This window comes from Terrapene carolina, unplaced genomic scaffold (genome assembly GCF_002925995.2).
Source record: "Terrapene carolina triunguis isolate 2854851 unplaced genomic scaffold, T_m_triunguis-2.0 Scaffold136, whole genome shotgun sequence".
Taxonomy (NCBI): Eukaryota; Metazoa; Chordata; order Testudines; family Emydidae; genus Terrapene; species Terrapene triunguis.
In genome coordinates, this window is record NW_020664487.1 from 6,204,671 (window position 1) to 6,220,101 (window position 15,431).

The 15,431-nt window shown below is 44.4% G+C and overlaps 1 protein-coding gene across 1 annotated transcript; it reads left to right on the top strand.

Annotated features, from left to right (window-relative positions):
* The first annotated feature begins 1,413 nt into the window (after window positions 1–1,413).
* On the top strand, window positions 1,414–13,505 carry EREG (epiregulin). The gene is made up of 5 exons (XM_024208705.1): window positions 1,414–1,650; window positions 9,840–9,926; window positions 10,493–10,616; window positions 11,464–11,610; window positions 13,203–13,505. Exons 1-5 carry the CDS (start codon window positions 1,602–1,604, stop codon window positions 13,288–13,290), a joined length of 495 nt encoding a protein of 164 aa, XP_024064473.1. The 5' UTR covers window positions 1,414–1,601; the 3' UTR covers window positions 13,291–13,505.
* Window positions 13,506–15,431: the final 1,926 nt, after the last annotated feature.

A 15,431-nucleotide genomic window follows, 5' to 3' on the forward strand; every position in this document is an offset into this window, starting at 1 on the left:
CGTGGTAGGTAAATTTAGAACAAATAAAAGGAAACCCTCCTGACAGTGTTCAGTCAGCCACTGGAATTTACTGCTGCAGGAAGTGGCAGTCAAGTGCTGGGGCTGGAGTTCTTTAACTGGCTGGCTAATGTTAGGACCAATACTAATATTTAAAATAATGCTTGCTAAAAATAAGTACAATCAAACCACATGCTTCAGGGCCTCTGATGACAAGGGTCAGGCAGGAATTCCTTGTCCACCATACAGTGCTGTGCAATGGGCGAGGTGCATGGTGGGAGGTTTGGGCTCCTCTCTCCAGCACCAGGTATAGGTCACTGCTGAGGTGACCTGCTGGAGTAGAATAAACAATGGCAGATCCAATGTTTCCACTGTATTCAGTGCTCTACTTTATACTGAAAGAGGTGCCGGGGCTCAAGCAATATTTTTGCATTCATAACGGATGCAGCCCCAGAGGTGCCTGGGCTATGAACTGCCAAGCCTGGAGGTGCAGGGGCTCAGCTCTGGTACAAATTAAGCACTGACTGGATTGATTCTTGCAGAGACCAAGGACATACTGAGTGAGTCCACTCCTACCCGGAGCGATACTAGTGTAAAGTGAGGGCTTCATGGAAGCCCCTGGAGTGTCTCCAGAAGGACGGGGGCCTTGGAGCAGAACTGCAGCCACCCACGTGGGGACCGCTCTCAGGCCTGGTCTACACTACGACTTCAATTCGGATTTAGCTGCGTTAATCCGAATTAACCCTTCACCCGTCCACACTACAGAGCCAGTTAATTCGAATTAAAGGGCACTTAAAATCGATTTCTGTACTCCACCTCGACGAGCGGAGTAGCGCCAAAATCGATTTTGTTAATTCGAATTAGGGTTAGTGTGGCCGCACACCACCGAATTAATGTGGTTAAATTAATGGGGTAGTGTGGCCGCACACCACCGAATTAATGTGGTTAAAAACCGAATTAATGTGCTTAGTGTGGCCGCGCACAATCGAATTTATACAACCTGTTTCCCAAATTCGAATTATCTAAATTCGGATTAATCCCGTAGTGTAGACATACCCTCATTCCCCACCGTGTAAATCTGGAATAAATCCATTGCCTGGGGGAGGAGGGGGCGGAAAGGGAGTCACTCCAGATTTACCCCAGGGTAACTGAAAGCAGAATTTGGCCCACTGATTTCCAGCCCTTGGAAGCTTTCGTTTCCTTCCTGCCCTTCCGGCAGCAGCTCCTCCCTTGGGCAGCAGCAGGTGCCGGGCTCTCGCCTACCCCAGCAGCAGAGGGGCTGTTGCGTTGGCTCCGGCTCGGCGCCCCTGCAGCGGGGCCGGGATCTCTCCCCCGGGCGGGCGGGCGAGGGAGGGAAGCCGGGGGCGGAGGGATTCCCCGGCCGGCGCTGGCTCTCTGAAGCAATCCTCCCCGGGGCGTCGGGACTGGGCGGCCGGCCCCAGCCTCCGCCGGGCCGGCCCCGGGATTTCGTCACCTGGGACTCCAAGCCCGCAGCGGCCTCCGCCCCGGCAGGGTATAAAGGGCGAGGCGGCGGCGGCCGGGGCTGCAACCAGCCTGTCGCCGCCGCCGGAGCAGAGCCAGCCCGGGATCCGGAGCGGTGCGGGATGCAGGCCGGCGGCTGCCCGAGGATGCGGAGCGCGCTGCTTTGCCTGGGTAAGCGGCGCCCTTTCGGGCGCTCCCCAGCGGGTGACACGCCCCGGGGCTGGGGCTCGGAGCAGCTCTGGCCCGGCCCGCTGCAAAGACCCTGCGTGGCTCGGTCCTGCGGTGCGTGCTCCGCGGTCACGCGTGGGAGCGGGTCCCAGGCGCGGGGCTCGCTCCAGCCGCGCCTCGGTGGCACACGGGCGGCAGGCAGGGAACGGACAAGCCCCCGCCTGTCCTCCCAGCAGCCAGGCACCTGTTCCGCGCTTCCTTTCCCTCGCGTGTCAGGCCGCCGGGGAGTTCGCAGTGACTCAGGCGGCCGGATTCCGCGGGGCGGTTTTGACTGCAGCCCGCTGATGAAATCAGCCCCGGGGTGTTTTCGCTGACGGCAGGTTGAGGCTCGCGGGCCTCATTGGGTTCTGGAAAGTCTTTAGCAAGTGTAGGGCCAGATTTCACCCGCACTGATCGGCATCTGAGACTGGCCCCACGGAAAGCAGTGGCATTGCTTGGGTCCTAAGGTGACAGGGGAGGGTATCGAACCTGGCCCTGGTCGGTGTCCACAAGTGCTCCCTGGTTTTCCACCACCTAATGGTTTTAGAAAATATTAATCCCTTAAGGGGGAAAAAACAATTCTGTGTTCTGTTATTTCTTGTAAGCAAGGTAGCTCGGAGCCCTGTTGGTCCCATGATATTAGAGAGAGGAGGTTCCTGGGGAAATATCTTCTACTGGACCAACTTGGACTCCAAAGCTTCTCTCTCTCTCTCTTCAACAGAAGTTGGTCCACTAAAAGATGTTTCTCCACCCACCTCATCTCTCTCTTTCTTGGGATCTGAGCAGCAAGCTGGGCTTTTAAAATCTAGGGGCCATCCTCGCAGTCCCAAAACTCCCATTGACCTCAATGAGAGCTTTGCCTCTGTAAGGACTGTGGGATCCCAGCCTCTAAATCTGGTGTAATCCTCATCCCATTCAGAGAAGATTCTGCAGTCTTTAACTCTCAGTGACCTCAATGGGAGGTTTTTCCCAGGCCAGACTGAAGGGTAAAGGCCTGCCTTCTGCTAATAAAACGGTGACCAGTTTCCCCTGATGTCTAGATTCTTCACCTTTTCAGTGCGGTGCATTTCAGTAATACATTCAGTGTATGTCTGAAAGTTTGGCAAAGCATTGGGAGCCTAAACTGTGCATCTGTAGAGCCGGGATCCATGTTGATGGAGCAATAACAAATGCTTGTACTGCACCTTTGCTGGGCAATGGTAGTGGTGACCCAGGATTATTGCTGGAAACTGACCAACTAAGAGCATGACTTGGCTTTGGTGCAAGGAAGATCAGAATCCGGCCCAGTGGGAGTTGTGCCCAGGTATCTGAGGGCAGAGTTGGGCCCAAAGTGTTTGCAAATGCCATTCATTGCTCTGTGATTCCAAAGTCTACTTTAATGTCTACAATGGGTTGTTAATTGAGACATTAAATAACAGAATTCCATTGTTACCCTACGTCTAGTGCTTTTGAGCCTTCGCAAAGGTGCTTAACCACTTCATTGCAGCACTTAATTACAGTGCAGGTGTTTCATCACCTGCCAAGCCTATTTCAGCATGAACTCATCAGTTTCTGTTTTCCACATTTACTTCCATGCCACTTTACATTCCAGCTGTTATACAACCATTTTATTTGCCAACACATTACAAATAAAGCCATGGCCTTTTTAATCTGGGCATCGACTGTTTCCAGCACAAGGATGACATTGAAATGTGTTGTGCAAATATCTGTGAACCTATGTCTCTAAAAGGCTAGATTTGACCACCCTTACTCACAGAGGGCCAGATTGTGATATGTCATATTAAAATGAGTTGAATAGTGCGTTACTCTCCAAATGGATCCATTGACTTCAGCGGAAGTAAGATGCTACTCACTGAGAGTCAGAGTATTTCACTCTGGCCTATGGAAGAAAAATGTCCCCCCGGAAATATACTCTAGTTTTGGAGGGGATGTGTCTTTCCTGTAGCCACTCTTAAACCCTAGTCGATTTCATGACAGAATCTTATAAAAACTATTTAGAGAAATTACTGTGGGCCACATTGTGATCCTCTTACTCATGCTGAATAGCTCCTTACCCCCAGAGGTTGTCCCAGTCAGTCCTTGATGCTGCTTGTAGAAGTAAGGGGCTACTTGGAGAGTGTATGGTTCTCATAGCCTGGCCCTTTGTGATCTAAGGAGTTTTGGTCCAGAATCTTTAAACCTCTTGGACAATTCCTCAGCTGACAGAGCACTAATGTAAAGGTGAAATTGTGTTCCAGAAGGTAAACCTGGAAAGGAATCATTAGCGTTTTAGCCCTGTGATAAAGGCTTATTTTTACCTACAACACTTGTAGCCAGTCCTGTAAAAAACTAACTAAAGATGTATTAACTAGGAAAAAGAAACGTTATTTACAAGGTTAAAGCAGGTAAACATGCACACAAATGAGATAGACTTAGGTTCTGAGAGATGATAGTAGCTGCTATAATATGCAAGCTTTATATGTCCTTTAGGGCTAACTCAAGCTAAACAGCTGGGGACCCCTTGCTTATGCTCAGAAATCTTCACCTCTCAGACTTCAAGCAGCATCGGGATAATAATTCCTTCTTGATGGGGATTTTTTTCCCCATCCCCAGCATTCACGCTGTGATGGGATGAGGGCTTGTGCACTACCCTCTTCAGAGATGTGGGGAAGCAATCAACAAAGTCTCTTGTCTACTGATGCTCCACAGTCTATAGTGTCTATAGGCCTTTTTTTGTTGGGGAGGAGATAACCACAAGAGGGGTTATTTCACATTTGGTAATGCTTCTGTCCTGACTGTGTGGCTTTACAGCCTTGGCAAACGTGTTTATAGTTACAGAACAAACTCTTAAACATTACCTTATAACATGGGTTACAGATATAACATGCAGCATCCTACAAGCATTCCATAAATTTTAAGCACATTCTTGTAACGCTGATATCTATTTTAACAATACTAACACGGAGACCAGCCAGACAACTATGTGTTTGTCAGCGTTCAGTGAGGCCAAGTGGCGTTGGCCTGAGCTGGCACTTGATCTGCCAGCGTCACGGTGATAATGCCCTCAATTTGATTTTCCGTAATCCCCACTTAAAGATGCATCTAATTGCACTGAATTAAAATATTAGCTCATCACCACTAATCTACATCCAAATGTAATGATATGTTAATTAGCATATTTGCATATAAATTAACACGTTCCACTGATGACAGTGGAAACTTTTTTTCCAAAGACACTTTCCCAGAGGTGCACAGGGAGGAATTCAGACAGCACATCCTAAGTGTGGACATTATAAAATACAGTTACTTTTAATGGGCCCAATCCTGCCTCCTTTTGACGTCAAAGGCAGTTTTGCCACTGACTTCAATGGGTGTAAGATCAAGTCGCAAGTGAAATAAAGCGATTAGTTGAATTATGCCTTCCATGAACAAACTGCTACACAGCATGGCCCAGAACTTAGTAGTAAAACACACTCATTTGTGCCTGCCTAACTTATGCCCCCAAATACTAGCTGTGCCTACACAACTACCTGATTTACACATGTACATTTGGAACTTGCACAGCTGAGGCACGTGCACACAGTTATTTATGTGTGCGTAGCTTTCGCTCTCTCGTACTGTACTGAAACGTGGGGCTGTGACCTGCCTAACCAGGGTCAGGAATGTTCCTCCATGTTCAATTAGTATATTACTGATGACTAGTAAAACCTGAAAGTGACACAATGACATCTGAGAAACGATTTCGAAAATAAAAAGATTGGCCTATATTGCCTTAAAGGGGGTTTAAATTTGCTGGAAGGCCGTGACGTATATCAATGAGAATCAGGTCCATTGTAATTGGAACATATTAGAATTACGTTTACCTAAGACCATACTGACCACCCTTGGTAGCTGTTGCATATTGCACGGGTATTACGGGAAATCCCTGGTATTCCACCCTGGGTCTGATTCTCTTCACCCCACACTTGGTCAACAGCAGTAAGATTCCAGTAAGGCAGCCTGCAAGTATGACCATGCTAACCTTTCGTAAAGCAGAAAAAAGCATTCCACTTGCATTCCAGCTAAGCAGCAATAAGTGTCAAAGTAACATTCCAGTGAATCAGTAATAAATACCCACCATCCCACTACACTCGGCAGTACAAGATAACAGTATTTGCTTACTGATCAAGGTATTAATACAAACAGGACCCCACCTTTCCCAGATTCCTCATTCAACGCTCGCCATAGCAGCAATAGACACACACGAGTTGTGAAATTAACAGCCGCCAGGCAGGTAATCATTCTGGGAAAGGCTCTCTGCTTCGATCTACAATGCAGATCCCTTATCCACACCCCGGATCTCCTTTGCACTCCCATTGACGTCATTGGGAATGACGTGCATGGAAAAAGGCCAGAATGTGCAACAAAGATCACCGGTGCCGATTGGGGAGGAGAATTTTGTCCTAATGCCAGAAGATACAAAGGTGTATCTGAAAATGTACTTGCCATGTTGTGCTTTGGTAATGAACTTATTTCCCCCACCTATCTGCAATCACCTAACGAAGGAGCCCATCCGCTATTCTGCATAGGCAGAATGTGACAAGTTTTAGTCTGGGCTCTGACATTGGTGGCTTATTTTATTTCTTTCTGTTGCTTAACTGTGCATGTGTTCACTGTCTCCGGATGTACAGTACTGGGCCACATTGAAGGCAAGTGTTTCTAGGAGGCACTTGGTACATCATTCAGGACTAAAGGAAGTTGCAGCTTTTGCACATATAGGGATTTCCCACTCTTTAGTTAGGGTTTTTAGTAAGGCCAGGTTCTGATGTAAATCCATCAGAAATCTCTTAATTTTAGCGGAGTCATTCTGGATTTACAGTAGTGTCAATGGGATCAGAATCATAGCTATTCTTTTTCTTTTTCACCCAACAGAGCCTAATGTCTACAAAGGATCTAGAGCCTCTTGGGTTAAATTCTGCTTTCCGGTACATATGCACAGCCCCCGTTGTGGCTTCAGTGGGATTGTCTGTGTGAACCTATCAGGCAGAATTTGGCTTGTGCTAGTCTCTAGAGACTCTATGGAACAGGTGACGCTGGTCTCTTCCATTCACAGAATTTTTGTGGGTGTAAGTGAGATGAGAGTTGGGGTACTGTGTATTGGAGAGATGCCTTCTTCAAAACTTACACATTCAACCTTACCCTGTGGTACAGTAGTGTGAGCGGGGGGCTCACGAACACCCCACTCACTACCTTGGATTTCAATGGCAGCAGAGTTAGGCCAATGTTGAGCACTCTTGAAAATCTCAGCATCAATACCCAACTCCCAGGGGCAAGCATTGTGAGTCAAGGGTCTCATACAAGTAAACCTCCCATTCAAGGAGATATTTACTTGGGGAAGGAGCTCAGGATTTGGTCTGTGTTTTGGCCCAGGTCCTCAGCTGGTGTAAATAAACATAGCTATACTGTAATAAATGCAGCAACATTGATTGATGCCAACTGATGATCTGGCTCTTTGTTCCCAAATGGGAATTCATTTGGAACGTCAGGTTTTGGGGTTGGTTTTTTTCCCCAAAAGTGCTGTGGCTAACTCTGCTCCACTCAGTCAAATGGTCCCATTGAAGTCAATGGCCCACACACAGTGCCTTTGAAAAACCCAACCGTAAAGGAAACCCACCTGGAGCCCTTCCCTGCTCCCATCTCACTCAACGGGAGTTTTGGCTGAATAATGCTGGCAGGATTTAATTTTAATTGATTTGGAATACACCTCTACCCCGATATAACGCGACCCAATATAACACGAATTCGGATAGAACGCGGTAAAGCAGTGCTCTGGGGGTGTGGGGCTGCGCACTCCGGCGGATCAAAGCAAGTTTGATTTAACACGGTTTCACCTATAATGCAGTAAGATTTTTTTTGGCTCCCGAGGACAGCGTTGTATCGGGGTAGAGGTGTATTTTTAATGTTAAAAAAAAAACAAAACCCGTTTGTTTTCCTGTGACATAACACTGTTCTAATGGCTCTCCCCCTCCCTCCCCCCCCCCCGGGAAAATAGGAATCTATGCCCACTTTTCCCATTACACTAATTATACTAGCTGAAGATGTAAGAAGAGTAATAGTCTAATTTTTTCATTAAAATATTGTGTTTCAGAATAGAAAGTGACAAATATATATTTTAAGAGGGACAGAATTGATATGGCTCCATGGTTAATGTTAAATACAGAGTACTTAGAAAAGCCTTGTTAACTGACGTGAAGTAGAAGAGGGAAGCCTATTAGCAATAGTATAAAATGGAGTGGCAGCAGGAAGTCCATAATCATTCTGGAACTGACGTGGCTGAAACATAATAAAACTTTCTAATAACTGGAAGTTTAATAAAAAGGATGATCGAGAAATTATGAAGGCACGCTCCCTTCATTAGGCACGCATGACCTGACAAGTCGAAAGATGCTAGCAGCCCAAAGGCAAAGACCGAAATTACAGACTGCAATGGAATGGGGCTGACAGTTAAACAGTTCATGAGCGGGTTAGCTTGTGACCACAGCAAAAGTGTTAGCAAAGCGGATTTCCTGACCAGTTGGGGCAAAGATTGATTATTCATCATGGGACCTCCGAATATTTGTGAGGATTACTATAGAAGCCTGTGCGGGGATGCACATTCCATTGATAGAATACCTGAAATCTGTACGTGGGCAGCACCTTATAACTCGAAGGATGCCAGAGTGCTTTACAAATTGTGTCTCTAGGATTTGCCCTCACTGCTATAACGTGGCCACCTCTGCTGTGTAAATGCAACAGCCATTCTGTGTCAGCAATACTGCACTATGTGGATTTCTGGAGGTGAACTGAAGGGAAATGTACCCAGTTTAAACTATAGAGCTGGAGACGGGTGACACTTTTCCTGGGATCTTGTTCCTATTTCTAAATGGTTCACAAACCAATACACATGCAAATACAGCTGGAATTTTCCAAGGCACTGAAGAGAGTTAGGCGCCTAACACCCATTCATATTCAGTGGTGGCTGAGTGCCTGACTTCCTTAGGCAACACTGATAATCCCCACCTACATGTGATTGCATGCACAAATGGGAGATTTATGTGCATAGATGGCCAGGTAAGTATCTAACTAACCACTTGAATGAGCAAATACCCTATTTGTGGGCTCAGGCATAATAACCATGTGTGTGGTATACAAAATAAAACTCTTGGTGACCAGGTTTCACCAAGGCATCATCTGAGCAGATGGTGTCCCCTGAACCCCGGAGCAGGGTGTTGGTTCAATTCTGAGTCAGCAGAAAGATGCCATCTGCTGAGTCACCAACACTTCCTGCAGCATCTGGGGTTTCCTTTTAAAACTCCTCTTCGGTTATTGACCAACCTTGATCTTGTTTGGTTAACGAGCTCTAACAGTTAGTCTCCCCATTAACTTCAATTGATCAAGCCCTGGGAACGGGAGCCTAGCGTTTAAAAACAAATGTATTTAGGAGATCAGCCGAAGCTTGAAACGGTAAATGGCAGTGAAGATGTGCACTTTCTCATATTTTGGGTGCAAATTTTGTGTGAGGGGTTCCTGTTGCATCAATGGAGTATGCACATCCAGTGGGGCATTTGGTTCTTAGTTAGATCAATGTGAGATCCATAGCCCCAGTTCGGCAAAATGTCTAAGCACGTGCTTAAGTCCCATTGAAGTCCATGGGATTTCAGCATGTGCTTAAAGGTAAGCATATGCTTAAGTGTTTTTCCATAGTCCGGTCCCATGTCCATGAGGTTCATACCACTAAGACTGCAGTCAGAGCATGGGTCAAATCCTGCTCCCCTTCTCATTCATAGAACCCCAATTCAACAAAGCATTTAAGCACATACTTAAATTCATCCCTACTGAACCTAGCAGTTAAACACAGGCTTAAATTAATCCCTATTCCTATCACTATGTACTTTGCTGAATTGGGGCCACAGACCTTTAATATGGTTGTATTGCATTTTAGTATTTGTGTTTGGCTTGGTTGATCCTAAGGACCATACCTGTATCTGTTCTCTGGCTATATTAGTAGGCTTATGTTGAGATTGTGATTAAACTCTAGAAAGAAACTCTCTCAAACTAAGTACTCCAAATTACTAGAACTAGAAGAAATTCCTCCAATGCTGCTTTTATTTCTTTGCGCCATTAATAGGAATTTTTGTTATTTGTCTGTCCCATAGGCTTTTATCTATTGCAAGCTGTCTTTGGTACAACAGTGATCCCATTATGTGAACCAAATGAAATGGAAAACTGTACAACAGCACTGAGTAAGTATGACATTTTAACACTGCCTCTTTAAAAACATGGCCCGTTCAGCAAAAGTCTTCAGTGTCTGGCAATTCCCATTTTTCTCAGGGGGGGGCTGAGCACTTTTGAAAACCTGGCCCATAAACTTGAAGCCACATTTTAAAAACCAAGTGAGTTAATATTTTAGGGCCTGCAAGGTGCTGGGGTTCAGAAGAGTTCCGAAAGGTACTAAGCATCTGGCAGGATCCAACCCTGAGTCTCTACTGCCTTTTATTAAACCGAAAGCGTTAAATAATTATGCCTCAGAAAACAATTCACTGTGGTACAGTATCCACTGATATAGCTACTCTTGTATCTTGGGCCCAGAATTCCCAATAGAAAAAACAATCAGGGTGGGATTTTCAAAGCCCATCTCAAGGGTTTGACTGCCTTATAATCCTTATTTATTTTAATGGGAATTGGCTTTGCAAATTTCAGCCCTAGCCTAGGTTTCATAAGAATAAATGCAAATGATACAGTTTTAAGAAATGCAGGCACAATGCTTGGGGAAAAACACTAACGAAACATTAACCAAATCTACTTCCAGTTCAGACGGAGAATAGCCCGCGGGTGGCTCAAGTCGGGATAACCAAATGCAAGCCTGAAATGCAAGACTTCTGCTTCCATGGGCAGTGCATGTACCTTGTGGATTTAGATCAACATTACTGTAGGTAAGAGGAAATTTGTAGAATACCATTTTGCATTTCTTCCTGAGTTCGAGTGCATACATGAATTACACGCAGTTGCATGAACTGGCTTTGATCTCTCCTTTCACCTGCTTTCAGACTCTGTCACATGAAAATCAAACGCAATTTAGGGCCCTGATGCAGCAAGGTATTTAAGCCCTTGCCTAACTTTAAGCATCTGAGTAATCCCCTTGACTTCAATGGGACTTGAATTCATGAACTGACTGCAGTCAATTGGACTATGCGTGTGCATAAACTTAGGCACATGCTTAAATATCTTGCTGAATTGGGGCCTGAACCTGAAGAGGGAAAAACCAAAATAATGACAAGTGCACATAGGATGGCCCATTATTATAGATCTTAAACTAGTCATTGGTCAATCATTGGGGCAATGTGTAGGTCACTTATGCTGGTGTAAGTGAGGAGTAACTCTCTGGATTTAAACCAGTGCAAGAGAGGAAAATCTGCCCAACAACTTCTACATGCAGCATGTGACTTCCCGAGCCTGGTTTGGGCCAAACAGCCCATTGTTTCTTTATGAGCTTTGCCTCCACATGGCTCTGCAGGAGAAGATCCTGGATATCTTATGAAGGCATTACCCCCTTCCCAGAGATGCTAGAGCACTGGGGTTTATTGAGGAAACCAATTCAATCCTAGAAATTAGAAATGGAAAAGAGCTGTTGGATCATCTGGTCTTGCATGTGCCATTGCGTGATTGTTCTCTGCAGGAAATTTTCCGGAGCTTCCCCATCCATAGTCCTCCATACTGACATTGGGTTTCAAACCAGCACAGTGTATTTTTCTATAACTGTCACTTCCTTTGTTTTTTCAGGTGTGATGTAGGCTTCTCCGGGGTCCGATGTGTGCATTCGGAACTTGTCACACAGCACCTGAACAAAGAATATTTGGCACTGGCCATTATTTTAAGCCTATTTTTCCTCATTACAATCTTGATTGCAGCATACTACATCTACAAATGGTAAGGCGCTCTCATATTTTGCTGTGTGCTCTTAAAATATGACTCCGCTTCTCCAGCTAGGGTGAAAAGCTTTGGTTTTAACGAAGATGGCAGAGGAGGAGTTCACAAAGAAGTCACATTGAGATTGATTGATTTATTTTTGCTTGATTACATTAAGTTTTTTTGGATACTGTGCATGCTTATTACACTGCACTTATTTACTTTTGAAAAGGGCGGATTAATTATGTTTGCTTTGGCTAGGTGATCGTAAATGAAACTTTGTGTTTTTGCTAAAATATATGATACATTGTTGGCATCATGAATAGCACTAGTTCAAACAATGCACTAATATTCCTCGGGCACAGCTCTATCCACTGAATATGGAGAGAAACTAGAATGAAATCCATCTGGGGTCATGCCCACAATCCGGACAGCAGGAAGTGTGGGCTCACCCTTCTCTGTAAGGACTATAGGGGCAGCTCTATGGAACCACCACTAGATGGGTCACAGACTTGGCTCAGTTATCTACTCCAGACTACTCAGGTTCTGACTCCTGGTGACGAAACATCAAAACCAGACAGGTTTCCACTTTATATATGATCTAAATAACTAAGCAAAAAATAATAAAAGGGGGTTAATATCAAATAACCACCTTAATCTAATTACTAGGTTGGTCCAACCATAACCATTAAACCAATTATTCTTTAATAAGCTATCTAATAAGTTGGGAGCATGGGATGTTTGTTTAGCAGTCAACGTTATCCATCTCCATGCCAATTGGTATTTTTAGATATACTGCAGAATGGCTGAAAGAGGGGTTCACATCACTCCCGGGTTGAAGACTACAGCTCTGATGCCAGTTCAGGCAGCCTCCCCAAACTGTGGGTGGTTAAGTGACCGCAAGTCTCTTCCTCTATCCCTAGGGTTATATGAAATGTTCCAATATAACTCAAGATGACATAATTTGTTGCACTTTAAAATTCAAAGGAATCGCGTAGGGGAAGATAACAACGTGATTTCTCAGCATTAAATACGCAACTTCTAATGTGTAATATGTGATCTTTCAAATAGCAAGATTGTTTAACCTAGGGCGGTTGTGGGTGTTTTACCTAGTCTCTGGGTGCTGTTCGCAGTTAAATTCTGTGGGTTCTTTGTGTGCACATATGCACACCCTCTCATTACTAGCAATGTGCTTAGTTCAAAAAAATTCCAAGAGCAAGAATACTAAGATGGACGCATCCCTTTACTAACAAAACTTAGAAAAAGAAAACAAACCCCCAAAAGGTCAATCCTTATGCAGGAGGCTTGTTGTATCTGCTGTGGTTTAATTCAGGTCTATGGTTGAAATGGTTAGCTGGTGATTTTCTTGGTTCAGTTGTTGAACATAAGCTCTAGCCAACCAGCAGATGTCTAGCTCTTCATGGGATTTAAGAAAGTGCTTATGTACTACTTTGAACAGGGAAGTTTTTTGCTCAGCCACCTTGTAGGATGGAAGCTTCTATGGAGAAGTGGAATAAGTGCTAGAGCTACTTAGTTATGGCACAGTTATGCGATTGATTGCTTTTTCTCTGGAAGCAATGGTTTAACAACCTCCCTGATCTTAATATTTCCAGGTACCAAAACAAGAAGGAGAGGCAAGCCAACAACCAAGAATACAAGGTGGTTGATGTCCATGAGAAGAACCCAGTCCTGCTTCCCTAGTGAAGGGGGAGAGAAACACACGCGCACACACACACAGACCAAGGATTTGTCAGCTCACAGCTATTTAATATTAACCTTATTTTATTAATATTTATATGTTCTAAGCAAAACAATTTAAATTTGTATTGATCAGAATCAATATACAGGTCAAAATGGATTTTTTTTAGTATAAATAGTTGCCTTTTATTTTTAACGTTTTTATTTTTATTTTTTTATTTTATTGTTGAATATTTAATACTATGCAATGTGGAGAAAAAAAATCCTACCTCTATGTAGGATTATATATAGATATATATTTTTGTAAGAAATGTCAGCTTTTTGCCAGTAATAGCTGGTCTACCAAAATACTTTGTTTAAAAAAAACAACAAAACACAACACAATTTTGTATTTGTTCATGTGAACATAATGAATGTACTTCTGCTTCTTAACATTAAATCTTCTAAATTGGGTTGAATGAATATGGTGTATCTCCTGTTGTATACTGTTGTAACAGCAGCAGGCAGTTTACCTGATCCATGCACTAGCCTTCAGAGAAGTTTCAGATAATCAGACATGAACACATGGAAAGTACCTCTGGCCCTGGGAAATGTTGCTCCTCTAATCAGACAGATGTTGATTGCTAGTTTGTAGTTTTGGGGGGGAGGGGAGGGTGTATTGTCGTATATTTGTATCATGTTATGTTTCATACCTATGCAGGGGGGTTTTCACGAAAACTAAACTGAGGTCTAATATTCAGCTTTCAGTCAAGGCCTTGTTATTGGCACAATTTTGACACCCATGTGGGAAAGTAAGGAGGTGTAAGATGTTCTCTTACTTTTCTAGGCAGGCTACTTGCTGCCCCTTAATTAGGGGAGATTGGTTAATTTACAATCATTTATATACACTGTGAGGACTGTCTTCTTATTCGGAATATTTAAGTCACACGTTTCCTGACTCAGGAATGATCTCTTACAACAACTCTATTTGCATTTTGGGGACCGATAGGCAACTGTTCTGTTAGCCTCATATCTGCTGCCGGATAGGCCTTGTCCACACTGGAAAGGGTTAGCAGGCATAGCCAAAACTTTCAGTTGAGCATTAGAAAGTCTGACCCACACAGGTTAAAGGTGTGGAGAGGTGGCTGTAGCCAGGCAATTTGTCCCTGTATGTGTCTGGTCTGTCTCTCCCCCCGTGTACATCCCACATATGGAGGCTACCACTGGCTCTTCTCTTCCTGTGACCAGACATGTCTCCCCACTCCCCCCTGCCCACACCAGTACAGATAAGGCACAGCTGGTGGCTGAATGGCCATGGGTGAGAAGAAACTGAAGCATATGTTGCTACTGGGTCTGTCATACATGGGGGGAGGGGGAAGTAGCTCCCTTTGATGGACACCCAGCCAACCAGTTAGCTGTAAAATCCCTCTTGGTCTGTTCTCTGCTTGCTTTACCTGTGAAGGATTAACAAGCCCACAAGTAAAAAAAAAAGAGTGGACACCTGACCAAAAGAGCCAATGGGAAAGTAGAACTTTTTAAAACAGGGAAATAAACTTTCCCTTTGGTCTCTGGGCTGCAGGGACGGAGCGGGAATGCTGTGTTAGGCTTGAACCAGGTATGAACATTCATCTTCCATCCCTAGCAGAAATTATTTGGATAGGGAATGTTTAGTTGGACACAATCAGGTTAATTTTTTTATTTTGGCTTGTGGATCTCCTCTGTGCTAACCCCTGATGCTTTTGTTTGCTTGTAACCTTTAAGCTGAACCCCCAAGAAAGCTATTTTGGGTGCTTGATTTTTGGAATTGCTCTTTTAAAATCTAGCAAAAAATTCCAGATGTAATTTTTTCCTTTTTGTTTTTAATAAAATTTACCTCTTTTAAGAACAGGATTGGATTTTTGGTGTCCTAAAAGGTTTGTGCATGTTTGATTAGCTGGTAGCCACAGCTAATTTCCTTTGTTTTCTTTCTCTGCTCTTTCCCCGAAGGTGGTGGGGGAGCTGAAGGGGCTTGAGCGTACCCCACAGGGAGGAATTCCCAAGTGCTCCTTCCTGGGTCCAAGAGGTTATTTTTTGCATTTGGGTGGTGGCAGCGTTTACCAAGCCAAGGTCAGAGAAAAGCTGTAACCTTGGGAGTTTAATACAAGCCTGGAGTGGCCAGTATTAAT